At 41.5% G+C, this 26,847-nt stretch overlaps 1 protein-coding gene across 1 annotated transcript in view; it reads right to left on the bottom strand.

The window, feature by feature from the left end:
* The window catches only part of REV3L (REV3 like, DNA directed polymerase zeta catalytic subunit), a 254,373-nt gene that overhangs the window by 97,849 nt on the left and 129,677 nt on the right, over positions 1 to 26,847 (bottom strand). The window contains exons 5-12 of the mRNA XM_074948247.1: positions 24,265 to 24,361; positions 9,826 to 9,920; positions 9,089 to 9,193; positions 7,309 to 7,393; positions 7,074 to 7,222; positions 6,403 to 6,528; positions 1,481 to 1,718; positions 703 to 845 (exon numbers count right to left, since the gene is read on the bottom strand). Coding sequence (XP_074804348.1) covers positions 703 to 845; positions 1,481 to 1,718; positions 6,403 to 6,528; positions 7,074 to 7,222; positions 7,309 to 7,393; positions 9,089 to 9,193; positions 9,826 to 9,920; positions 24,265 to 24,361 — 1,038 coding nt within the window. The remainder of the gene's footprint in view (positions 1 to 702; positions 846 to 1,480; positions 1,719 to 6,402; positions 6,529 to 7,073; positions 7,223 to 7,308; positions 7,394 to 9,088; positions 9,194 to 9,825; positions 9,921 to 24,264; positions 24,362 to 26,847) is intronic.

The raw sequence follows: 26,847 nt of genomic DNA on the forward strand, positions 1-26,847 counted from the left end.
TTGCAGAGGTAATGAGGGTAAGGGGAGAATTTTTTTTTTTTTTTTTTTAATTCTGAAACTTGAAACTTCTTCCTTGCTAACTTGTTCCTGCTTGCTGTTACACAGTTTTAAACTCATGCAATTTCAGGATATAGATATGCAATATATTGAATGAAATGAAGGCTGAAAGTGAGTTACACTGCATTAATTATGGGTGGTATATAACTGAACAACAGTACATAGGGAGTCTGGATTCTTTCACAAGTTTACTAAATTCAATATACTTACAGTGAAATCCTGGCGGACTAAATGGTTTCATGAAAATAGTAATTTCTATATTGTGTATGCATAATAAAAATTTCAAACAAATTTAAAAAAAAATCCCTATGGTAACTGGATGAGCTTTACCCTCTCCCTTAAGACTAATTTAAGACCCTCTTTACTCAGACCAAAAAAAAGCAGGGCAGGAGAGGGAAGGTACAGTTGGGAGAACCATAAGCCTTTTATGATTAATCATCTTATAAGCCAATTTACAGTATTTAAGGGTCATTTCCTGCAAAGTGCTGAGAGCACGTCCTCCCACTGACTTGGGAGTTGAGGGCAGTCAGATCTTCCAGGATTGGTACACTGATCAGGAAACCATTTATGTCCATGCAGTAACTCAATTTTTAAAGGATTTGTTTAAAAGGTGTAATTTTTAAAGTAGTTTTACTATTTACTTACCACCGTTTTCATCTGCAGTTCCATCTAACTGAGGTATAGAGAGATTAGCTAGAAGCAAACTGTTACCACTCCATTCCATTTCTTCTTCTGAAGATGAATCCTCCTCTTCAGTTGAGCTTCTATGCATATTTTTGCTCACTGACCTAAAGAAAATTAAACAACCCTGATAAGAGCCGTATATTTTAGATTGCAAAAAACCTCTGGCTGGAAAGAATTATGGTGGAGGTAAGTGGGAGTCCCTTATCTTAAAGGATCAGCCTACTGCTGGTGGTCCAGAAAAGAAGTGTGCACCATAAGATTTAATCATTGCCCCCAAGGTGAACAGGAACACATGGTGCTATTGTTGGACTGTCGGGTCAGTCTTTACAAATGTATTTCCTAAACATTCACTCCAGGTACATCAAGTGTCAAACCTATACAGCAAGGCTCTAAACTGATTATAATGAAAAGGATGACAGATCAGGAACATAGATACAGGAAAAAGCTACCTTAAAATATGTTCTCGACAGCAAAATTAGAGGCTTGGATACAAAAAACAAACATATAAAAGTGATTATCAAGTGTCACCACTTTAAAAGCCATATCTAGCCTGAGATCTACCCAGAGCTCCAATGCTCAGTGGGAGTCTCTTCTGTAAGTCAGCGGTAGTGTATGAGTATTTAAGTTACTTCATTTAGAGTTGCTCATTCACAGAAGTTGAAAACATGAAGTATTTGGGAAAAAGGACAAATATTTCTTTACAAAAAGGAAAATCCTGTTTTCCATGTCAAATACATACCTTCTTTTTGCCCCATGCTGTTCAATGCTGCTATCCCATCTTTGGGACATTAGCAAACTGAGTTCCATCTCTTCCTTTTCAATTTGTGGTTCATTTTCTTCATCATCACTGTTCTGGAGATTTCTATAGCTTCCAAGAGAATTATTTTGAGATAACGTTCTGTGTCCTCCCATTTGATACCCATCATCCTCCAAGCCAGCCAACAGGTTTATCATGGCCTGATCAGAACTACTGTCCACTGCAAAAAAAAGCCCACACGTACATAATTTTTACCTACATTTTATTTTACTTGTAAATGAATGTTTAGTTATAGTTTCTCAGTAAAATAACTTTAAAATACAGTTCCTAACTATTTTTAATCAATTAAGTAGGTAGTGATGGGAGTTGGTGGAGGCACCAGAAACACAGCTCTCTTCATGGCCACCTTATTTTCCATTTCCCTGTTTTACATCAACCTGCCTACCTGTCAGGCTCCAATCCTGACAGCCTTATACTGTTTCTTACATTTCTTCCTTCATGCTCTGGTTCTACTAAATTCACTCTCATCAATGTTCCTTTCTCTCCAATTCCTTCCACCTCCTCACACTCAGTGAAAAAGGCTCTCTTCCTTCATTGCAGCAGTTGAAGCCATCTTCTTTTGCTCTCTTCTCTTCCTAAGTAACTTTACCTCTCTTGCCTAATCAAATTCCCATGCTGCCAACTCCCACCAACTCCTCTTCACATTCAATTCCCTCCTCAAACACGCTTCTCTGCTTTTCCTCCTATACTCCTCTGCACCCTTCACTGTCCAAGATTTTGCCTACTTTTAAAAAAAAAGCAAAATTGAAACCATCCAGGAAGACTATTCCTCCTCTCCTTCCATCCCAATTCCTTCTTTTTATTCAAAGATCTATTTTCTACTATTTGCCATTAATCCCACAACCTGTTCCCCTGATACCATCCTTGTCTCTCTCCTTTCATCCCCAGTTTTCCTCCCTCTCAATCTCTAAATTTTCTCAATCCTTGGGCATCTTTGTTTTTGCCTTCAACTAAAGAATCATAAAAATGTAGGGCTGAAAGGAATCTCGAGAGGTCATCTAGTCCAGCCCTCCATAATGTGGCAGGACGAAGTATACTGAGACCATACCTGACAGGTGCTTGTCTAACCTGTCCTTAAAAGCCTTCAATGATGGGGATTCTTCAACCTCTCTTGGTAACCCATTTCAAATACTTAACTATCCTTATTGTTAAAAAAGTGCTGCAGATTAAGACCATTGCTTCTTGTACTACCTTCAATGGACATGGAAAACAATTGATCATCATGCTCTCTCTAACAGCTCTTAACATACCTGAAGACTGTTATCAGGTCCCCACTCAGTCTTCTTTTCTCTAGACTATACATACCCAGCTATTTTCCCAGCCTTTCCTCATAGATCAAGTTTTCTAAACTTTTCCTCATTTTTGTTGTTCTCCTCTGAACTCTCTCCAATTTGTTTACATCTTCCTTAAAGTGTGGCACCCAGAACTGGACACAGTACTCCAGCTGAGGCTTCACTAGTGTCAAATACAGTAGAACAATTCCCTTCTATGTCTTAGAAATACACCCCAGAATATTAGGCGTTGTCTACACTGCAGAGTTTTATCAGCAAAAGGCAGCTTCTGGTGGCAAAACAGTGGAGGTGTACACACTGCAATGCCCACTTTTGGTGACAAAACTCTTCAGTTTTGGCGACAAAATAAAACCACCTTGATGAGAGACAGCATTTTTTACAGCAAAGTTAAAATGACAAAGTGTCAGTGTAAACGCTGCCGTTCATTCCAAAGAGAATGTAAAGGCTCCCCCAGTATCACACAATGCCCACCACTGCTCTGCTCACTGTTTTGAACTCATCTGCCCTGCAGGCATGTGCCCCTCCCCTTTCAAAGCTCTATGAAGTTCTGACAGCTCAGCATGCTGCTCTGCTCCCAGAACAAAGAGCAAATCATTAATGTGGAATGTTGTTGTCTCCCTCACTAGGCACACAGATTTCAGAGTAACAGCCGTGTTAGTCTGTATTCGTAAAAAGAAAAAAGAAAAGGAGTACTTGTGGCACCTTAGAGACTAACCAGTTTATTTGAGCATGAGCTTTCGTGAGCTACAGCTCACTACATCGGATGCATAGCATATCGTGGAAACTGCAGAAGACATTATATACACACAGAGACCATGAAACAAAACTTCCTCCCACCCCACTGTCCTGCTGCTAACAGCTTATCTAAAGTGATCATCAAGTGATCATCAAGGAAGGCCATTTCCAACACAAATCAAGGTTTTCTCACTCTTCCCCCCCCCCCCCCACACATACAAACTCACTCTCCTGCTGGTAATAGCCCATCCCTCTTTGAAACCTCTCTTTATAATGCGCATGATAATCAAGGTGGGTCATTTCCAGCACAAATCCAGGTTCTCTCACCACCACCCCCCCCCCAGTGTGTGTGTGTGTGTGTGTGGGGTGAGAAAACCTGGATTAGTGCTGGAAATGACCCACCTTGATTATCATGCGCATTATAAAGAGAGGTTTCAAAGAGGGATGGGCTATTACCAGCAGGAGAGTGAGTTTGTATGTGTGTCTGTGTGTGTGTGTGTGGGGGGGGAAGAGTGAGAAAACCTTGATTTGTGTTGGAAATGGCCTTCCTTGATGATCACTTGATGATCACTTTAGATAAGCTGTTAGCAGCAGGACAGTGGGGTGGGAGGAAGTTTTGTTTCATGGTCTCTGTGTGTATATAATGTCTTCTGCAGTTTCCACGATATGCTATGCATCCGATGAAGTGAGCTGTAGCTCACGAAAGCTCATGCTCAAATAAACTGGTTAGTCTCTAAGGTGCCACAAGTACTCCTTTTCTTTTTTCTTTTTAGGCACACAGAGGCAGGCAGGCAGGGGCAGGTCTGTGTGTGTGAGAGACTGCTGTGCTGTGCAGAGCCAGGGAGGGAGGTGAAGGCTGATGTCCGCTGTGTCCCCCTCCCTCTGCCACAGAACTGGTTGCTTTCAGCGGCTGAGACAGCATGCCAACACACATACACTCCCCCAACACACACACTGTCACTCCCTGTCACACACTCTGCCCCCACTAGCCCCTCCCCAATTCAGCTGAAAAGCGGTTGGCAGTCTAGTAGGATGCCCATGGAACAATGGGATTGAGACACCTGCATCATGTGACAGTGAACCTGCCCCATAAGGCATTGCAAACCCTTCCCAAAGCACCCTCAGCCAACTGCAGAGTGGGAAATCCACAATGCACTGTTCTCTGTGTCGATGCACGAGCTGCTAGTGTGGACGCACTCTGCTGACACAAGGAGCATAGTGTGGACATGCAACAGTAGTTTAATTAAAGCGGCATAACTTTTGGCGACAAAACTCTGCAGTGTAGACATAGCCTTAGCCTTTTTTGCAGCTGCACCACTTTGTTGACTCATATTTAGGGCCCTACCAAATTCATGGCCATGAAAAACGCATCACAGACTGTGAAATCTGGTTTAATCAGGAGTTATGGGAACGATGCAGAAATTACTGGGTAAAATTCTGTGGCCAGTATTATACATAGGGCCCTACCAAATTCTCAGCCATGAAAAAAGCATCACAGACCGTGAAATCTAGTCTTTTGTGTGCTTTTAACCTATACTATACAGATTTCACGGAGGAGACCAGAGTTTCTCAAATTGGGGGCCCTGACCCAAAAGGGAGTTGCAGGGAGTGGGGGGTTGCAAGATTTGGGGGGGGAGGGGGAGAAGGGGCTGAAACGGTATTGCCACCCTTACTTCTGCGCTGCCTTCATGGCTGGGCGACCAGAGAGCAGTGGCTGTTCAGCAGGTGCCCAGCTCTGAAGGCAGCGCCCTGCCAACAGCAGCACAGAAGTAAGGGTGGCAATACTGTACCATGGCATCCTTCCTTCCGCGCAGCTGCTGGCGGCAGTTCTGCCTTCAGAGCTGGGCTCCCAACCAGCAGCCACCGCTATGCAGCTGCCCAGCTCTGAAGGCAGCACCACCACCGCAGAATTATGGGTAGCAGTACCACAATCCCGTCTACAATAACCTTGTGACGACCCCCCCCCCCCACACACACACAACTCCTTTTTGGGTCAGGATCCCTGCAAGTACAATACTTTGAAATTTCAGATTTAAGTAGCTGAAATGATGAAATTTACTATTTTTAAAATCCTATGACCATGAAATTGACAAAAATGGACTCTGAACTTGGTAGGGCCCTACTCACATTCAATTTGTGATCCACTATAACTCCTAGATCCTTTTCAGCAGTACTAACATCTAGCCAGTTATTCCCTATTATTTGTAGCTGTGCATTTGATCTCCTTCTTAAGCTCAGTACTTTGCAGATGTCTGTATTGAATTTCATCTTGTTGATTTGTCCTCTAATTTATCAAGATCCTTTTGTATCTACCTATCTTGGGGAAAAAATCTTCCCATCCCCACATACCTCTATGGAGCTGGTTTGTTAAAGCCAGCCTATGAGAGTTCTCTCTCACCCCAAACCCAGAGGAAGAGAGCTGAGAACAGTGGGAACAATATAGGCAGTGGAGAGAACAGGCCAGCCAGACCCCCTTTCTCTCTGACCCAAATTTTGGGACTCCAGAATCTCCTTAAGCATCCCCACACCTTCTAGAGACATATGGAACAGGAACTCCTCCCAACACCTCTAGCTGGTTGACCTGGAAGATGACAGCTTGGATTAGAGAGGAAGCAGCAGCAGAGCAGTCTTTACAAACCAGCTGGATTGATGAGAGATTATAGAAGGCGACACTGGAAGGCAACCTTCTAAACTGCAAACTCCTTGGGGCAGGGAGTGTGCCTTCCTCTGGGTTTGATACAGAACTAAATACACTGAGGGAACGCAACAGTTGCCCAGTAGCAAAGAATGTATTATTTATGTCCTGGTTATACTCACTGAAAACTGCAGTCTGATTCAGTCTCTGAGATAGTGGATGAAAACTCTGACTATTTTCCATGATGTTTAAAATCGCTTCTTCATTAATAAGCGCGTCCTCCTCTTTATTAGTATCCCTATTAGGTTCTTTAAAAAATTAGACAAAACTTGAAGGCGTAATATACACCAGTATTTCAATATGAAAGCAAAACAATTTCTAAAAATCAGTTTGTGCTATTAAACATTTAAGTATTTACAAATTATTTTATAAGACTTCTAAAAAAGTTTCTGTGGTTCTATCGACTATGAACATTTTGATCTATAAAATGTATTTGTGGTGGTGAAAATCCTGCATGTATTGGGCCAGATGTTGCGACTTGCTTCACATTCTTTGCACTGCTCAGGTAGCACAAAGAAAAACTAGCTCCCCAGTCCGGTATGCTACTGACACAGAGAGGACCCAAGTGCATGTGGAGAGATGGCATAGCTGGCCCCTAAGGACCGCTGGTGAAGGGTTTACTTTACTGGTGTTACAAGGAACTAACGTGAGGGCAAAGGTACTGTTTAGTTCAGGCAGTCTATAATGAAGAGCCAAATCTTGCTTGATTTATTCATGCAATTAGTTCCAATGGCCTAAATATGTGAATGTGTAAGTCTTGGTCCCAAAAAGTAACGTCACTGAAAATACTCACCTGTGTTCAGCTTCTTATCTTTGTGCACTTCCACCATATTGGCTGGTGAACATGGAACTGCTTTAGGAGAAAGTATTTCTGAATGTAGTGTTAACTCAGCAGAGAACTCCTCTGATCCATTACTGTAGTCCACTGATCCTGACAATGTTCTATTTAATTTAAAAAAAAATCTTTAAAATGACTATTCAGGTTAGCACAAAAGGTTATAAATCATGGGAAATGGCTGACCACTTACACAGAGAAGTCATTTTGCTTGAGGATTTCCTTAAGTCTCTTTTGAAAGATTTTTTCACTCTCTGTTGTTGGCACAAATCCACGATCTTTAAGATTTTTTAAAAAAAATTTTTGTTATTTGGAGCTTTTATTCTGATCTATCAACACAAAGTAACTTGTGTATGACTGCTAGGATGATCGCTTATATTAGCAACTCACTAAATCTTTTGAAAAAATATATTTGCTTAAAACCAGTTCAAATTTGAGTGGGACAACTGTGATCAGAAACCAAAGAAAGACAGTACAATTATTACCAATGCAGCTATTATTCCTGGGGGAATTCTGCGCCACTGCGCATATGCATAATTAATGAGCTGTGCATATTTTTAATATTTTGTGCAGAAAAAAAGCTTCTTCCAGAAAGTTGCTGCAGTTCCACCTTTTTCCCACCAGAGGGTGTTGTGGCACTAGACCAGAGAAGCAGCTCCCAGCTAGCTAGGAAAGAGAAAGTGCCTGCCTTCTTCACAGTGCCTATTGGGCCAGGTCAGGAGACGGGGGCTATGGGGAGACAGACAGCTGGGGGGTCAGACAGGGGCTCATAATGGCTAGTGGGGGAGGACTGACTGGGGCAGGGGCTGAATAGGAGTGGAGGCACAGGGCTATGGGGGGAGGGAGGTGCAGGGCCACCTGGTGATGGGGGAGAGGGTGCAGGGCCACATAGGGACAAGGGGGTGGCTGAGTGGGGGCACAGAGACACATGGGGACAGGTGAAAGGGGTACAGGGCCAAATGCGGACGGGGAGTGGGTGTCTGAGTGAGGGTGCAGGGACACATGTGGACAGGAGGTAAAGGACACATGGGGGTGCAGGGACAGATATGCCTGACTGAATGGGAGAGGCTAGGAGTCAGCCAGTGTCTGCATGGGGGGAAGCTCCTTGATTTTTCTAAGTACTTACGTTTATATAGTACTTTATATGTCTAGAGAACAACTCCCACTGACCTCAGTTGCAGCTGTGAATACTCAACAGCTCTGCAAATTGGACCCTACATGTCTGAAGTTAGGCATCCAGAATATGAGAAACACAGTTAATGGCCACCTATGAAAATTTTCATGCATGTGACTTGCACATTATCACATAGGCACTATGTGGCAGAGGCAGGTATTTCTCCAGGGCAGCATTAAGCTGCCTAAATCATGAGACAGTCCTTTCTCTTCCTGAAGTCTCCTACGTCATTCACCAAACATTTCCAAACTTCTCCAACAAAATCAGGCAGGGGTCCTACAGAGAACAGTCTCATTGACTATACAACCCTGATTAATTCCAAGAGTACAGTTTTCCCTGTGCAATAAATTTTTAACATGACCAAAACAATGTATTTTTCTCCTAACCTGGTTTTGAGAAATAACTACACTGTTTTAACTGAAACGTCACCAAAAAAGAAAATTCAGTCTTAGGCAGACACCCTAACATCAGTCCAAATGGGTTAAGTCTGACAAAGTTATAAGCAACTGAATATAGGGTATTATAATGGAAAGTGTCAGGCAACCTTAACTTTATTATACAAAGCACAGGCAACAACCTGTGTTGGGTATAATATATTCTGTTAATTAATATGATTTTGAATCATATTTTAAAATAAAAATAAAATACAAACATTGGATAATGCTCTTTCAATAAAATAAAAACAATAAATCTCAAAAAACCTGAAACTTAATACATTAACTTCAGCTCTGTATCCTACTCACCTCTCCTATAAAAATGTTCTATAGACAAACTGCACATCACTGTACACTTCATTTACCTTGTGAATCAGATGGACTAATCTGAGAAGATTCATTCTTCTCTCTCCGGCGCTGCTTTTCATCTTCCCATATAGCTTGCAAACCAGGGTTCCTGCCAATCTGGGCTAGAATATGCCAGAACACATCAAGGAAAGGTTGTCAGGGTGAAGAAACAAATTCTTTAAATAACTCTGACAATGGCATATTTTTCCACTAATAGCTTTTGCCACATCATTGTTCGTGGCAAGTCATACCTTGCCTAGACATACTGGTGTAATGCAAAGTTCTGGCATAATTCCTCTATTTATTCCGCAGTAACCCTTGCTTTTGAAGACTCTTACTATTTAGTTGTGTGGACAAAAGTATAGCTTCTTTTGGCACCCATGCCAATATTAATTCAGCATTCATTAAGCAAGATGTGGAAGAACCAAAATAACTGAAATTTTACATCTTTTTCTTAACAGGCCAAAAAAGCCTCCTGAGCCCCATTACTGAGATTCTCTGTTGTTCCTGTGATGCTTGGCTATTCTTCTAATCACCTGCTTTCTCCTCTCTCCAATTTCCACTTTATAGTTCATGTTTATCACAGAGTTTTGTACTCCATCACTAGAGTATCTGAGTGCCTTATTATTTATATTGTATGCAGTATATCAGATGCTGCAATCAGGGTTTAGGCTTCATTGTGCTAGGCATTATAATATGAGAATATAAATCCCTGCCCTGAAGAGCATTACATACAGAATAATTAGCAATTCACCTTCAACATCCAATCGATTTAAAATATCAGCAGCTACAGCATCCACCTCCAATTCGCAGGTACTCTGTGGTTCAACACCATCTAATATTAAAGAGCTGCAATGAAATAAATATCACAGTCAGATGGGTTAATTTTATAATGATTTTATAAAAAGGAATCTCACAAAACTGGGTCACCGGGCAACAAAATGGCAGATGAAATTAAATGCTGATAAATGCACATTGGAAAACATAATACCAACTATACATACAAAACGGTGGGGTCTAAATTAGCTGTTACCACTTAAGGAAGAGATCATGGAGTCATTGTGGATAGTTTTCTGAAAAGACCCACATAAATATAGTGGCAGTCAAAAAGCGAAGAGAATTGTAGGAATTATTAGGAAAGTGACAGCTAAGACGACAGAAAATATAATGCCACTATATAAATCCATGATACACCCATAACTTGAATACTGCGTACAGTTCTGATTGCCCCACCTCAAAAAAGATATATTATAGAATCATAGACTTTAAAGTCAGAAGGAACCATTATGATTGTCTAGTCTGACCTCCTGCACAACGCAGGCCACAGAATCTCACCCACCCACTCCTGTAGGCCATTTTTATGTTCATATAATATAAGATGCTAAGGGGCTCACTTAAGGGGCTAGGCACATTTTCTGAAAGATTCTCAAGCCCTGTTACTCACACAGTCTCTAGACTGTAAAGGAAACTGGGTAGTTTATCACATTACCACTAATCCAGTAAATTGACTATGAAATCTTATGTCAGATATAATTAAATTTTTACATGGTTAGAAGTGCTTCTTGGTATTTGAGCATAGCTCTCTAAGAAAATAATTAATACAATTTCTGTTGAAGAGAAAGAACAGGAATTTCATATTTAAGACTGATGCTCTGTCCTTAACTCAGGTTAATGGCAGGAAAGGCCCTTCAGAGTTCATAAAGGCAGAATCAATAAATATTACTGTTCCGTATTTGGAAAGAGGCTGGATGATATATTCACAACTTACAGTGATAAATATTACCTATTCCAAAAGTAACTAGGAAGCATGTTAAACAGAAAATGCTAAGGTTAAACATTTTGAAATATGCAGAACCCAATAATTTACACCAAGAGTTTTAAAAATTGACTATACCCCAAATTAAAAAACACAGTAAAAGAACTAAAAAAGAGCCACCGTGGCTTAACAACTATGTAAAAGAAGCAGTGAGAGATAAAAAGGCATCTTTTAAAAAGTGGAAGTCAAATCCTAGTGAGGTAAATAGAAAGGAGCATAAACACTGCCAAATTAAATGTAATAAGAAAAGCCAAAAAGAAGAACAGCTAGCCAAAAACTCAAAAGGTAATAACAAAATGTTTTTTAACTACATCAGAAGCAGAAAGTCTGCTAAACAACCAGTGGGACCACTGGATGATTGAGCTAGAAAAGGAGCACTTAAAGACGACGAAGTCAACGCAGAGAAGCTAAATGAATTCTTTGCTTCAGTCTTCACGGCTGAGGATGTTAGAGAGATTCCCAAACCTGCGCCATCTTTTGTAGGTGACAAATCTGAGAAATTGTCACAGACTGAAGTATCACTAGAGGAGGTTTTGGAATTAATTGAGAAACTTAACAGTAACAAGTCACTGGGACCAGATGGCATTCACCCAAGAGTTCTGAAAGAACTCAAATGTGAAATTGCAGAACTATTAACTGTGGTTTGTAACCTGCCCTTTAAATCAGCTACTGTACCCAATGACTGGAAGATAGCTAATGTAACGCCAATATTTAAGAACGGCTCTAGAGGTGATCCTGGCAATTACAGACCGGTAAGTCTGACATCAGTACCGGGCAAATTAGCTGAAACAATAGTAAAGAATAAAATTGTCAGACTCATAGAAGAACATAAATTGTTGTGCAAAAGTCAACATGGTTTCTGTAAAGGGAGATCATGTCTTACTAATCTATTAGAGTTCTTTGAGGGGGTCACCAAACATGTGGACTAGGGGGATCCAGTGGACATAGTGTACTTAGATTTCCAGAAAGCCTTTGACAAGGTCCCTCACCAAAGGCTCTTATGTAAATTAAGTTGTCATGGGATAAGAGGGAAGATCCTTTCATGGACTGAGAACTGGTTAAAAGACAGGGAACAAAGGGTAGGAATAAGTGGTAAATTTTCAGAATGGAGAGGGGTAACCAGTGGTGGTAGTAACCAGTGGTGTTCCCCAAGGGTCAGTCTTAGGACCAATCCTATTCAACTTATTCATAAATGATCTGGAGAAATGGGTAAACAGTGAGGTGACAAAGTCTGCAGACGATACTAAACTGCTCAAGATAGTTAAGACCAAAGCAGACTGTGAAGAACTTCAAAAAGATCTCACAAAACTAAGTGATTGGGGAACAAAATGGCAAATGAAGTTTAATGTGGATAAATGTAAAGTAATGCACATTGGAAAGAATAACCCCAACTATACATACAATATGATGGGGCTAATTTAGCTACAACTAATCAGGAGAAAGATCTTGGAGTCATCATGGATAGTTGTCTGAAGACGTCCACACAGTGTGCAGCGGCAGTCAAAAAAGCAAACGGGATGTTAGGAATCATTAAAAAAAGGGATAGAGAATAAGATGGAGAATATCTTATTGCCCTTGTATAAATCCATGGTATGCCCACTCTTGAATACTGCTTACAGATGCGGTCCCCTCATCTCAAAAAAGATATACTGCCCTTCAGAAAAGGGCAATTAAAATGATTAGGGGTTTGGAACGGGTCCCATATGAGGAGAGATTAAAGAGGCTAGGACTTTTCAGCTTGGAAAAGAGGAGACTAAGGGGGGATATGATAGAGTATATAAAATCATGAGTGGTGTGGAGAAAATGAATAAGGAAAAGTTATTTACTTGTTCCCATAATATAAGAACTAGGGGCCACCAAATGAAATTAATGGGTAGCAGGTTTAAAACAAATAAAAGGAAGTTCTTCACTCAGCACACAGTCAACCTGTGGAACACCTTGCCAACTCCTTGAGGTTGTGAAGGACAGGACTACAACAGGGTTTAAAAGAGAACTGGATAAATTCCTGGAGGTTAAGTCCATTAATGGCTAGAAGCCAGAATGGGTAAGGAATGGTGTCCCTCGTCTCTGTTTGTCAGAGGGTGGAGATGGATGGCAGGAGAGAGATCACTTGATCATTACCTGTTAGGTTCACTCCCTATGGGGCACCTGGCATTGGCCACTGATGGTAGACTTGATACTGGGCTGGATGGACCTTTAATCTGACCCAGTATGGTCATTCTTATTTTCTTATGACTCTCATCCATTGATGTTGATATTTAACAATTTTTAGAATACTGAGCTAGCTCCAGAGGACTGGAAAAACCAATTTTTATAAGAACAAACAGGATAACTTGTGTAACCAGGATGGATGATTTATATCAGAGTGAATAAATCATTGATTTTAATCATGATTTAAATGAGGAAGCAAGAAATCTTGATTTACATCTTTGCTTTAAATCTTGTTTCGCATTTGTACTTTGTTATTTTTCAGGAGGCAAGCATTACAGGGGTCATTCAAGGCAGCAACTAAATAGTGCCTGGCCGAATGCATCACAAAGACACATTACTGGGACTCACTGTCAAAATACTTCTTCAAAGCCTCCCTGATTCAAATAGCCCCCCTGCTGAGCTCCTCTAATTACCCTGATATCTGACCACTTAAAATCACCAGCCAACCGATCCACCTCATCACTCCACCTCATGGGAAACTTTTCCCCCTTTGCTTTGCAAATGTTATGCAATGCACAGCAGGCTGCTATGATCATTGGAATATTTTCCTCAATGAGGTTTAACCTGCCAAAAAGGCAAAGCCAGCAACTTTTTAATCTGCCAAAGGCACATTCAACAGTTATTCAGTGCCTGTTGTTGAAGAGCTCTTTGCTTCTTCTCGGTTTCCCCCTTACTTCCATGAGCCATGTAAGCAAGGGGATGGCGGGGTTTCCCAGGATCATTATGAGCATATGGTCCATCCCCCATAGAAATCTTCTGGAAAGAAATCCCAGTATGCAGCTTTCTATATAGTCCAGTGTTCCTAAAGATGCGTGCATCTTGAATTTTCCCTCAACAACCCATATTGATGTGCGTGAAATGGCCCCGGTGATCCACCAGCGCCTGTAAAGACCATGGAAAAGTAGCCCTTTCAATTGATGTACTCCATCACAAGACAGTCTGGTGCCAAAATTGGGATATGCATTCCATCTATTGCCCTGACACAGTTAGGGAATCCCATTGCTGCAAAACCATCAATTATTTCATGCACATTACCCAGAGTTACAGTCCTTCATAGCAGGAGGCGATTAAAAGCCCAGCACACTTGCTTTACCGCAACTCCCATGGTGGACTTTCCAACCCCAAACTGATTTGTGAGTGACTGGTAGCAGTCTGGATTTGCCAGCTTCCACAAAGCGATCACCACTCACTTTTCCACTGTGATGGCAGCTCTCATTCTGGTGGTCCTTGTGCCGCAGGGCAGGGGTGAGTTCTGCACACAGTTCGAGGAAGGTGGCTTTGTACATCCAAAAGTTCGGCAGCCACTGTTTGTCACCCCATACATGCATCACGATGCGATCTCACTACTCAGTGCTTGTTTCCCGAGCCCAATACCAACAGTCCACCATGTGCAGCTGTTCCATGAATGCCAACAGCAATCTTGAATTGTTTCTTTCCATTACACACAGCAGGGCAGGCACAACAGATTCTCTTTCTATTTCTCAGCTCATGAAATACTGTAGGACTAGTCATGCTGTGTTCTTAACGCTCATCACCAGACTGGTCAGCAGTTCTGGATCCATGCTTTCAGGCAAAGATCAAGGGCGCACAGTTTACAGGGCTGTTTAAAAACGGCATGAAACCGAATCAGAAGCTCGTGGCGTGATGGAATGGAAAGGAAAGAACTGCATCATGGAACAATGAGCACATCTGCATGATGCATTACAATTCATTCTGAGATCTCCCAGTGGCAGAGGGTTGCAAGTTGCACAGTGGGATAGCTATCCATGATGCAATGCTCTCTTGTCGATGCAAGAGCACTGACTGGGGACGGGCTCTGCCGATGAAAGGAGCGTTGTGTGGACATGCACAACCAATGTAATTAAAACAGCATATGATAGTTGACGTAACTTAAGTTGACTTAACTCTGTAGCGTAAACAAGGCATTAGTCAGATATTGGAAATGGAATACAAGTTTTCCTGCTTTTTCAACTCCCAATTACTTTCTTAACTTTAAATAAATTAGTCATTGAACTGAAAGAGTTGAATAAACTGAAAAGAAGAAAATACTTTCTCTGCATCTGCAGAAGAAGCTACTGCTGTCAAAAGCTGGCCTTCGAACAACTCCCCTACCTGTCCAAGGTCATCACCAGAAGCAGGCTCCCCACCGACAGACCAGGAGACATCCACTTAAAGCGGCCCCAGACCTTGCCAGAATAACAGATGCAACCTGAAGACATATTTCTACTGCTACAATGATCAAACCCCCCCCTCCCCCAACACACCTTTCAGGATCCATGGATCCTAAATCTGTCTATCATAACATGTGGTATACCTTATCCAGAGCACTAAAGGCCCTAATAACAACTATGTGGGTGAAACCAGACAATCGCTACTCTCTTGAATGAACTCACACAGGAAAATGATAAAAGACAAAAAACATCCCATCACCTGTGGGTGAACACTTTTCACAAAAAGAAAAGGAGTACTTGTGGCACCTTAGAGACTAACAAATTTATTTGAGCATAAGCTTTTGTGAGCTACAGCATCCGATGAAGTGAGCTGTAGCTCACAAAAGCTTATGCTCAAATAAATTTGTTAGTCTCTAAGGTGCCACAAGTACTCCTTTTCTTTCTGTTCCACTTAGTATTTAGCTGTGATGCTCAGAATATCTTTCCCAGAGCCGAAGAAAGGCTCTGTGTAACTCGAAAGCTTGTCTCTCTGACCAATAGAAGTTGGTCCAATAAAAGATATTGACTCACCTAATTTGTCTCAATAATATCCTAGGACCAACACCACTGCATAAAAGCTCATGTAGTACTTCAGCAAACTTTGGTTCCATGTGCTCAGCTCGTGACTACCAGTTCAATGATCTGACTCTCTTTAAAACTTTGGCAGCAAATATATATTGCTTAATATTTTTTATTTAAAATATTTTAATAAATTATTGCAAGTTTAGGTCTTAACATAGGTTGTCATAATTTCAAATTTAATTTTAAATAGATTTTTGAAAAGAAAAATGAATTTAATTTTAAATTTAAAAAAATCAAATTTTTATTTAAAAAAAATAATCAATTATCTTCCCTGTGAGTAATGATAAGCTAGTTAGCTTGACACTGATCTCAAGAAAAAGCATGGAAAAGTTGATGAGAGATGTAATTAGTAAAGAATTAAAGGTTGGCAGCATAATTAATGCCAATAAATGAGGTTTTATGGAAAATATACCTTGCCAGACAAACCTGATATCATTTTTTGAGATCACAAGTTTGGTTGACAAATCATATACTTAGACTTCTCTAAGGCATTTGACTTAGTACTGTACAACATTCTGATTAAAAAATTAGAACTATACAAAAATCAATGCAGCACATATTAAATTGATTTAAAGTGACTAACTGATCATTATTGGAACAATTTACATAGATATGTTTTGGATCTTCCATCACTTGTAGTCTTAAAATCAAGATTGGATGTACTTCTAAAATGATATGCCTTAACTCAGCCAGAACTTCTGGGCTTGATGTAGGTATCCCTTGATAAAATTTTATGGCTTATATTATGAAGGCCAGAATAGATTATTATAATAGTCCCTTCAGGCCTTAAACTCTATGAATCTGAGTGATGGATAGAATGCTTGATCTTATTATGGATTTTTGTGGCTGTTTCCAGCAGAAGAAATTTTTTTTAAATGGGAAAATTTTACTATTTACTTTCCTGCCAATCTGGGTGCTCAGAATAACTAAGTAATCTCAGCCCAACTAAACTAGAGTCTTTGGAAGCAGGAACATAAAGACAGTAGATGGTAACCAACCAAGTTGAGGTTAACAAGAAGAAGAGTAGACTCAATTTCAAAATGACGGTGTGATGTTGCATTTTACACCATATGGGAGACAAAATTCATAGGGTTAACACTCAGTTTAAGTTATAGACAGCAGATAAGCAACAGCTAGGAGATCTTCAGAATTCCCTGATAAATCAAGGTCTCTTGCGATGCCTCAATTTTATTTACGCACAGCTTTCTAGTCTAAAGCAGTGGATGTGTATCATAGACCATGCCATTTCCATCTTCTTTATACTTTAATGTATGCATATAGATATAGGGCAGGATACTACATTGGGATTTTAATAGGATACTATAAGCTTTTTTAAGCTCCAAAATATACTGTCCTCCAAAATAAATCCCATTCAACATACCTGGATCACTCTGTGATTAATTGGACTGCCACAGGATTATCACAATTTCTATTAAAACCAAAACTGTAAGACAATTTTCTAGACAGTTTCTGGACACTCCCAGAAAAAGCAGACATTCAGGGACAATTCCTAGCTATTATCACTTACACAAACTGCCACCAGCAAGGATTGGCAATGCTTTCTGATCACTGGTCCAGAACCATTGCTTAGAAAACTTTATTAGACATTGAAGTATTTATAATGGATTGGCAAATTGTTTCTAGTTCTGGCAGGTTGTGAAATATAAGACCTTAACATTTTTCAGCATCTCCTATTTCCATTTTTTTTCCTCAAAATTTGAGGTATTATTGGTTGTCAGTTAAGTAAAACTTCAATAGTTCAACAAGACTTAAAAAGAGGATTTGTGTCTTTGTGCAAGGGGGACTACCGCAAAGTCTAAAGGCTTCTCAAGTTCATTGCTGCTGTTATTGTACGGAATTCCTCTTTCCATGTCCAAGAAACACTACAACAGCACACCTGAGTTAAGTGGAGAAAATATCAGAGTATCTTTTTCTCTCTAAATCAGGTACATTTATCACATTACATAAATAGGTCTTTGTAGTTCCTGATGAAGAATCAGGAACTGCTTATTGCATCAACAGCAGCATGGGACTCTAGCAGCCTCTCAAATGACATTGTCCTTTTACTGCAGTTCCCACTTCTAGAAAATACTAACTTTTTAAATTTTATTGAAATACTGGTAAGTTTCAATAGCTGACATTTAATAACAAATATTTTTTCAGTATCTTTAATGATATCAATACTTTAGAATAAAATCATTCTGATTAATAGTGTGTGAAAGAGATAACTTTTTTTAATATTATTTTTGCATAAAGCCCTGGATTTTGAGATTAATGTTTTACCACCATTTGAAATCTAGGTGTCTACATTTTTAAATGGTATATAGCTTTAGTTTTAGCTGTATTAATTCTCAAGATATACACTATCAGGTGAGAATTGAAAGTGGAGGTAAGGTATGATAGAAATCAGACCAGTGTGATTTTCTGCTTAATATCTCACAAACTATCAGAACTAGAAAGCTAAAGACTCTTGTTTTTCCAATGATGTATCGCAGTACTTCTCAACTATGGGTTGCAACTCCTGGAAGGTGAGGGAGGGGGCGAAGAGTCAGTAAAGGCAACAAGGAGGATTGTGAGGCTTTGAAAATTTTATTATAGCTCTAAAGCAAAAGAAATAAAGTTTTGAGAATAACTTCTGGACAACCAAAACCTTCAAAGTTTGTGAGGTCAAATTTAGTAGTTGTAGGAGTAGTTGTATTATATAAACTTATTGATACATTTTTTACTCTTGCTTCTATAGAAAATGTCAGGGGATTGTGAAAATTTTTGACTTTGTATAAGGAGTCAGCAATCTGTAAAGGATGAGAAACACAGGTATATATTATTCATTAATATCTGTAGTGGTTAGTGAAATATCAGAAGTTAACATGGTTATTAGTTCCTTCCACCACCAGTGCTATTTTGAAACTGGTGCAGGACTGAAAAATAGCAAGCCATTGACCTCAGACCATTGTCATGTTTAATTCTTGGCCAGGTGAAAACCCTCAGATTCAATCATCTACTCTAAAAAAATTCCTATGGTTGGATTTCAGTCCCTTCCTTTACTAATTAAGCAGAAAGCACAAATCTTTTTCTAGGTAAAAATATGCCCCCTGATAGGGTAGATCTGCAAATAAGGGAATAGCAAGACCTGTAACAGATCAGGTCTGAGGACAACACCATCGTCACCCCGAGCGCCAGGGGCATGCTGGAGAGGACCTTGAAGGCAGCCATCCACTTGCTGTACATGGAAGCCCTGAAACGTAAACCGGACCAGGGTAAAGCCTTTGAACTGACCAGCAAGTGGTACGCCAGCAACCACTTCCTCGCCAGGCTTCACCCATTTCGCCGACTGGCAGTTCATCCACCGCGCCCGGCTCAACTGCGTCCCGCTCAACGGAGCTGTCCACCACGGGAACTGAGACAAGCGTTGCAGGAAGTGCGGCTTCTCCAATGAGACCCTGCCCCACGCCCTGTGCAGCTGCAAGCCCCACTCCAGAGCCTGGCAGCTGCGCCACAACACCATCCAGGACCGCCTAGTGAAAGCCATCGCACCGCGCCTGGGGGAGGTCGCCGTGAACTGCGCCATCCCCGGCACTGACAGCCCGTTGCGACCCGATGTGGTAGTCACCGACGAGGCCCAGAAAAAGATCATCCTCGTCGACATCACGGTCCCCTTCGAGAACAGGACCCTGGCCTTCCGAGAATTCCGAGCTCGGAAGCTGGAAAAATACGCCCCCCCGCCGACACCCTGAGAGCGAAGGGCTACAAGGTGCAGATGGATGCCCTGATCGTCGGAGCCCTGGGCGCTTGGGACCCCTGCAACGAGCGTGTGCTGCGGACCTGTGGGATCAGTCGACGCTACGCACGGCTCATGCGGCGCCTCATGGTCTCAGACACCATCCGATGGTCCAGGGACATCTACATTGAACACATCACCGGCCACCGACAGTACCAGGAGGCGTGAGCCGGTATGACATCGTGCATCCACTATGGGAAAGGGACTGAGCGGCTTTTTCCATTGGACCGTATGAACTGGAACCATAAACTCACTGAACATTAAATCCCCCATATGAGGGTAGATCCATCCCCATCATCGTATCCGCTCATTATACTCCACACCTGAACATAGCCACTATATGGACAACATACCCCCATATCTCAATGTCTGTACTTTGACCGGTTAAACTTTTACCCCCAATCAGGGAGATTGCAGATTATGTATTCCTTACGCCACCAGCTCCTAACCGAATTTCGCACCCCTTGATAATCTGTACCTTATTCCCTGATAACCAGAAACTTCTATGCTTGAACTCTGTACTGTTTCCTTTTTATTTCAACATTATCTTAATAAAATTATTAAATCTGTATTGGGTTTACATCTCATGCCCTCCATTGCCAGTTTGGAGGCATTATTATAGCTGTAAGCAGAGTCAGGATGAGCTCCACCCTGACATCCGGTGGTGAGGTGTGGCAAGTTGTGGAAAAGAACTTCAGGGTCCGATCTCATTTGCATAGGCACACCCACCCCGCCTAGAATGAGGCCATAGCTGCCCAAATGGTCACTTTGGCTGCTGTGGGATCCCCAGTGCCTCTGTTATTGGGGCAGGAAGAATAAATTGTTATTACCCTGATTATGGGAATCAAGGACAGTGGAACTGTACTTGGCCTTTTGTTATGATGGAGGGACTTGCCATCAACTAAGTAGCACTTGCTAGGCAAGGGACATGGGTTCCAAAATTCTGTGAATTGAGAGAGGCTGGGGACAGGTATTAATACTTGGTGGCATGGGCCCCCTGGTGAGGGCCTTACATGCTAATTGCACTTCCTCCTCTCTCCACTGTGGAATATCAGAGCTAATTTTGATTCCATTAGGAGTCTAGTTACAGGCTGCTGAGCTGAATTCACTCTGGGCTAATGGTGCACCAGCACTGAGGCTCCCCTACTACAAGCTGAAATCACAAAAGAGCTAAACTTACTAAGAGCTGAAATCACTGAGTGTTGTGTTAACTAGTGGGGGAGCCTGAAGACATATGGTGGAGCAGTTTGCAGAACGGCTTGTGGAGCAGAGAAGTTTCTGGGACGGCAAGCAGAGCCGCTTGTGGAGCACAGCAGTTTGCGGGATGGTGAGCAGAGCATTGCAGTTTGCGGGACGGCAAGCAGAGCGGCTGGTGGAGCAGAGCAGTTTGTTGGATGCCTAGAGCAGCTCATGGGGCGGCTGGCAGAGCGGAACCCCATGGAGAGGTGAGGCCATCAGCTTTGGACCACGTAAGGTGCCCCTTAACCCCCACTCTCCCCACCCCAATCTCTACTCAGGTTGGAAGGTATAACTCTGCAGATAAACTTTCGAACTCTGGAGCTGCCCTGACCAGGGACAGAGACTTTTGGGTCGTTGGGACTTTGGGTTGCTGGACAAAGGGAAAGGACACGCCCCAATTTGCTTGGGGTGGGTTTTTTGCTCATGGGTTGTGTTATGAATCCTGTCGGTGGTGTTTCCCCCAACATAATGCCACATTGTTTCTCTCTGTTATTAAAAGGCTTTTTGCTACACTCAGACTATGTGCTTGCGAGAGGGGAAGTATTGCCTCTTGGAGGCGCCCAGCGGGGGTGGTATATATTTGCCCCAGGTCACTGGGTGGGGGCTCGAGCTGGTTTTGCATTGTGTTATTGGAATGGAACCCCTAGATACTGAACCCGGTCCTTGTTGCTGCCAACTTTGACAGGCAGAAGGGTTACATAGCAAAGCTCTGTCGTTTTTATTTCTCTTAAAAATTTCTGCTTTAAAAAAAGGAGAGAGAACTCATACACCTAAAATCTGTTCCACCAGAATGAGGAGTACTCTTGAAAAACTACATCTGGAGCAGAAGATTCACATTTTTTGGCACTTGTGGCCAGCTTCTAATATCTGAAGTCTCTCATGTTTTACATGCCACATTTCTTGGACAGACTGACTGATGACTGAGATCAGTAACTACTGTATTTTGTTTTCCTGTGACACAGAAAACTTGCAGGGCTTTGAGATGCCCTTCCAGTCAATTCAACTTATTTCTTCCAGAAGTCTGGCTTTCCCTATCACCAACTGCTGATCAGAACTGCCCAGTTCCCAGGGTTACTGAACCTCTGATCCCTTTGCAGCCTTCTTGAAGGTACCCCACTTAGGTACCTCCTCAGGCCTCTAACAGTCAACTTTCTCTAGACAGGCAGGATCCCACAGTCCTCTCTCTTCAGATCAGGGACTTAGGCTGCAGACTCCTGCAATTCACTGCGATTATCTCAGCAGGTCTGACTTTAATACAGGACTTTTATATCTGAACCTGCATTTCTGTTCTCTCAGGGGCAATGACAGAGTTAGCAAGTGACCAGCAAACTTTCATAAAGCAAAGTATTATTATTGCAGAACAAAAGCATTACAGAGATAACACATCTTAAAAAACAATAAACAGCTTATACAGGTGTAGCTTACCTGGCAGTTATCTGTCTTCCATATGGAGACTGCTAGGATTTAAAGTACTTTTAATACTCCACATGGTCTGCCTCTCTTGGTCACAAGTCTAATGTCAGTTCTTGGACTGAAGATGACTGACCCGCTTCCTGAGAAGAGTAGTCTCTTTATATAGTTTACAGTGCTTTATATGCAGGCCTACTGAACCAGGGCAGAGAGTGTAAGGGGAGGGCAAGAGTGACACTTCCACAAACTTGTTACCTGCATTAGGGGTGTACATTAATTATCCGCCCAGTGTTTTTAGTTCCTGCTGGAAAACTTTTAGCTCCCCTATTTATTCAGGAATACAATCACTAAATAAAGATACGTATAACATTTATAAAGTTGATATAATAGTCTTTAAATATTCCATGTGTCCATCGCTTTTGTCACAAGGACAATGGCCAATGATTTGTCCTGTGATCTGATTAAAATGCATAAGGATGGATGCATACGAAATAAGCTGAATTGGCAGAGAATTTTTGTAAATGCTCTTAATTCTTGAATGTGTGCATTTAATAGATCTGAATAGTTGACAATGCTAGACCCCTAGTACCACACTTGGGCTGTAGCAAGTGGTTCTCCAAAGTCGAAGAGTGATGGATCCCTGGCACTGAACTTGGTCAACCAGGACTAATCCAGTGATTGTGGTGCTACTTAAACAAGGCAACTAGACGCTATAGTGAGTGGATCTCCAAAGTTGATGCTGGATTTATAGATGGCCAGTCTTAGTCAACCAAACCTAAAGAGGCTCATACATCAACAGGAATGTGAGGTGGCTCTTCTACTTTTGTGGGTTCTGAGGCTCTACAGGCACCTGCCTTTCTTCTCTTCGGAAAAGCTGACTAAGTATAGATAAAAATAGTCCTCAAAGGGCAGAAAGAAATTAAAAAACGATAAAAGAAATAGAGAACATCACATCTGATTCAAGCTCACTGCATCATAAGCAATTAGAAGGAACTGAAGAATGGTTGACGTCACTCCCTTTATACCCTCAAAATCCTTCATCCAGTGAGGAGGGGGAGATGAGTGGCACCAACACAGTCCTCACCAGAAGGTTCTGGAATCTCGTAGCACAGGTACTTTGATCCATACAAATGAAAAAAAAGCAGAAGCCACTCAAAGAGGATTGAAAGGAAAGGAATGTTCTCAAGTTTTCTGAAAATATGAGCAGATACAAGACCTGTGAAAAAGTTTAGAAGGTGGCTCAGGGAATGAACCTGCTGTGGTACATTACATAGCTCTAAGCAGCACGAGGTATTTTTCACGCTCTTTTCCATCTTCCTTTTTTGGAGAGCACACAAACACACATTTCTGTAAAGCTGTTGCGACCATCTTTACAGGCAACTGACTGAAGACTGGGAAACTCATGGAAAACTAGAAGAGTGCAAGAGACTTTAAAGCTCTGAATGGTTGTTGCTGTCTTTAGGAACCAGCAGCTAAGTGTAGTTTGATGGTCCACTATTCACATTACTACAGGGGTGATTACAAAAATTTGAATTTATCAATGAAGATGTAAATATTCTCTGAAATAATTTGTTTTTATTTGATCTTTAATCAAATGCCAATAGTTGGAAAGTTTATTTTAAAAATAACTGACATCTGAATTTTACATTTGTATTTCAAGTTTTATACTACAGTGAGTTTTTACAACCAAGTAACAAAATCCTGAAAAAGAGATGATGGTTAAATGAGTCCTCTTCATACAAAACTAAAGTCACACAAAATTATTACCTACGTTGTGACTAATTTTTGCATTCTTAGCACAAAGAAAAATGGCATACTGGGATAATTAAAATTAACAATGGAATTCAGAGGTCGTTCACGGATGAATATATTTAACTGCCTATAAGTTTCTGTCTTCTCTACATATTAGTGTATTTTTTTTTTAAAAAGTTGTTTAGAGATGCTGACCTTGGTATGTCATCCTCTTCCCATCGAAAAAAAGTTCCAGTAATGGAATTTTCTGGCAAATTATCTTTGTAACATCCAATTCCATCTAAAGTATCACCTAGAAACAGAAACATATAAGGAATCATGTTAGTTTTACAATACTTTACATTTTTATTTGCACACTTAATTACCCTTTTAAAGTTATAGGTTTGCACTAGCAATACGAATGCTTTGAAAGAAGGAAAGAAATGCTTTACAACATGTGTGACAGACTTCAAAAAGTAATCACACTACCCTTTACCTTACTGATAATTTCTCTACCTATGAATAGATTCACATGGACACCCACCAAAAAAAGAAAAACAAATATTCACAGCATACGATGAAATCATTAAAATTAAAGCTGTAAACTACTTTTCTTTTTTTGCTTTTTAAGGGAGCTTCAAGGGAAATTATTTGTCATCTCTGATCTAAACTCCCTCAGGATTCCCAAATGCCTGGGGCCTCAGCCAACCTCCCAATAGAAATCAGATACCAGATAAAACTCCAAACATTACTTAGCACTTTTCGTCTTTCTTATGCCCTGAACGGAAAGAGAATACACAATGTATTCCAGATGTGGTGTCCATAACAGTAAGTAGAAATCTGCAGTGAAAGCAGATGGTGTCTGACCTGCAGATAAAGAAAGGACTGTATAAGTTTGCTCAGAGGTTTCAGTTTAAGGAATTGTGCTCCAGGGTCAAGCTGGGGAAGTGCCCTCTGAAGATTTACTACCTCCTCTGTGGTCTCCTTGTGGAACTTAACTCTTCAGAGGAAGGAACGATGAAGCACACACAGGCAGTGGCACGAGAAACAACAGTTTTGCTTTTGCTGTTTGACAACAGCAAAAACAGACTCTAAAAAGATTACTCAAGTCTCCCACTTCCACACTAAAGATCAACTTGAATTTCAGATTTTCTCAACTTTTATTGGCTTGTGGCACACAGCAACAGTTTTTTAAATTTAATTTATATCCTTCAACAAGAAAATCTTCCACATTTGTTAACGAAGATCTATTAGTGATCCAGGAGACAAGTGTCAGTCCCTTGGGTAAATATATACTTAGATGAACGTAAATACTTTTTTTCGTCTCCAAAATTAGTTGCATGTTCACTGATACGCACCATGCATCATTTAGAAACACAGCTTCATACACACTTTTGAATACACACACAATAGGACTCAGTAAGCATTTACGTGTTTTAAAGGTATAGTACTGAATCTGCTACATAAGTATTTGATCAACATTTTACCTGTAGACCACGTACTAGGAAAAATAGTATTTTATTTTGAAAATGTATTTTCTTGAAGCAATAATGGTTTTAAAGCATTCTTGCCCCTACTACTACTACTACTACTTTTTTTTTTTTTTTTTAAAACAACCTCCACCTTGCAAATAAATCAAAAAAGTAAGGGTCACTTTCAGTAATAATCCAATCTGAGTCTATTTTTAAGAAGTTATTTGTGAAGATTTAAGGGCACCCCTATAGTCCTCTTCCCACTCCTGGAATAAAGTCTAGCTCCTACAGCAATGTCAGAGAACCCCTAGGGTTCATGGCAAAAGAGGAAACTCAACTGCTGAAGATTCCAGGTCTTCAGCAGGTATGGCAGGGGGACCTTTCCCCCCACTAATATACCCCACTGAGAAGGAGGGAACAGACATACCTGCTTCCTCCAGATATATGCAGGCAAGGTCTGAGAATACCACATCGCCCCTCCCCATGGATTTGCCTATTTAGCAATCATACTTCCAAAATGGTACAGTTGTCTGAGTAGCAGGACTGCCTGTGTAAATCAACCACCTTGGTTTGATTCCCACAGACAGAGTTAGGTACAGGACTGATACTGGATTTGCTACTCCCTGCCAGGACAATCTGTGGTACTGCCCACAGGGGAAGAAGAAACGGGCATGTGTGTCATTTGGTTATACCCACTCTCCCTGTCCAAACTCTCCTCCATTCAGGAACTAGACCTCTCAGACTTAAAGATGAGAGAGAAATTAAGGGGCTAGCCTGACACAGTCGTTTTTTGTTCACCCTTCCAGGTAATAGATTAAAAACAGCAGACCTGACAAGGAGCTGAGAGGCTAGGCACAGCCCGTCTGAAGCAAGAGGCAGAGAAAGAGACTAGAGACCCAAAGACTTGTTTCCACAGGTAATGAAACTGGCCACAACTCTTTGAGCCCACCTACAAGCCAAGTGTGACATCTGAATGTTGTTTTCCTCTCCCCACATTTAGACAAGTAGACCTCTGAAGGGAGGATGGAAGAAGAGAGTGTTCCCTACACCTAAGTTCCCTGTAAGCTGCGCAGCCGTGCAGCAGACTACCAAGGGCCGTGCAGGTGGGGAGAGGTGCCCCTCCCCCAGCGTGACCCAGCCAGCCCTGCCAGAGCTGCCGTGGCTGTGGAGAGGAGCCCCTCCTCCAGCCCAGTCCAGCCGGAGCTGCCGTGGAGAGGCGCCTCTTACCTGGCCCCAAGCTGCTGCGGGGAGAGAGGGCTGGGGGGCAGCCCAGAAGAGCCTGCACCCCAAACCCCTCATCCCATCCCCACCCCAGAGCCCGCCCCAC

The sequence above is a fragment of the Natator depressus genome, chromosome 3 (assembly GCF_965152275.1).
Source record: "Natator depressus isolate rNatDep1 chromosome 3, rNatDep2.hap1, whole genome shotgun sequence".
NCBI lineage: Eukaryota > Metazoa > Chordata > Testudines > Cheloniidae > Natator > Natator depressus.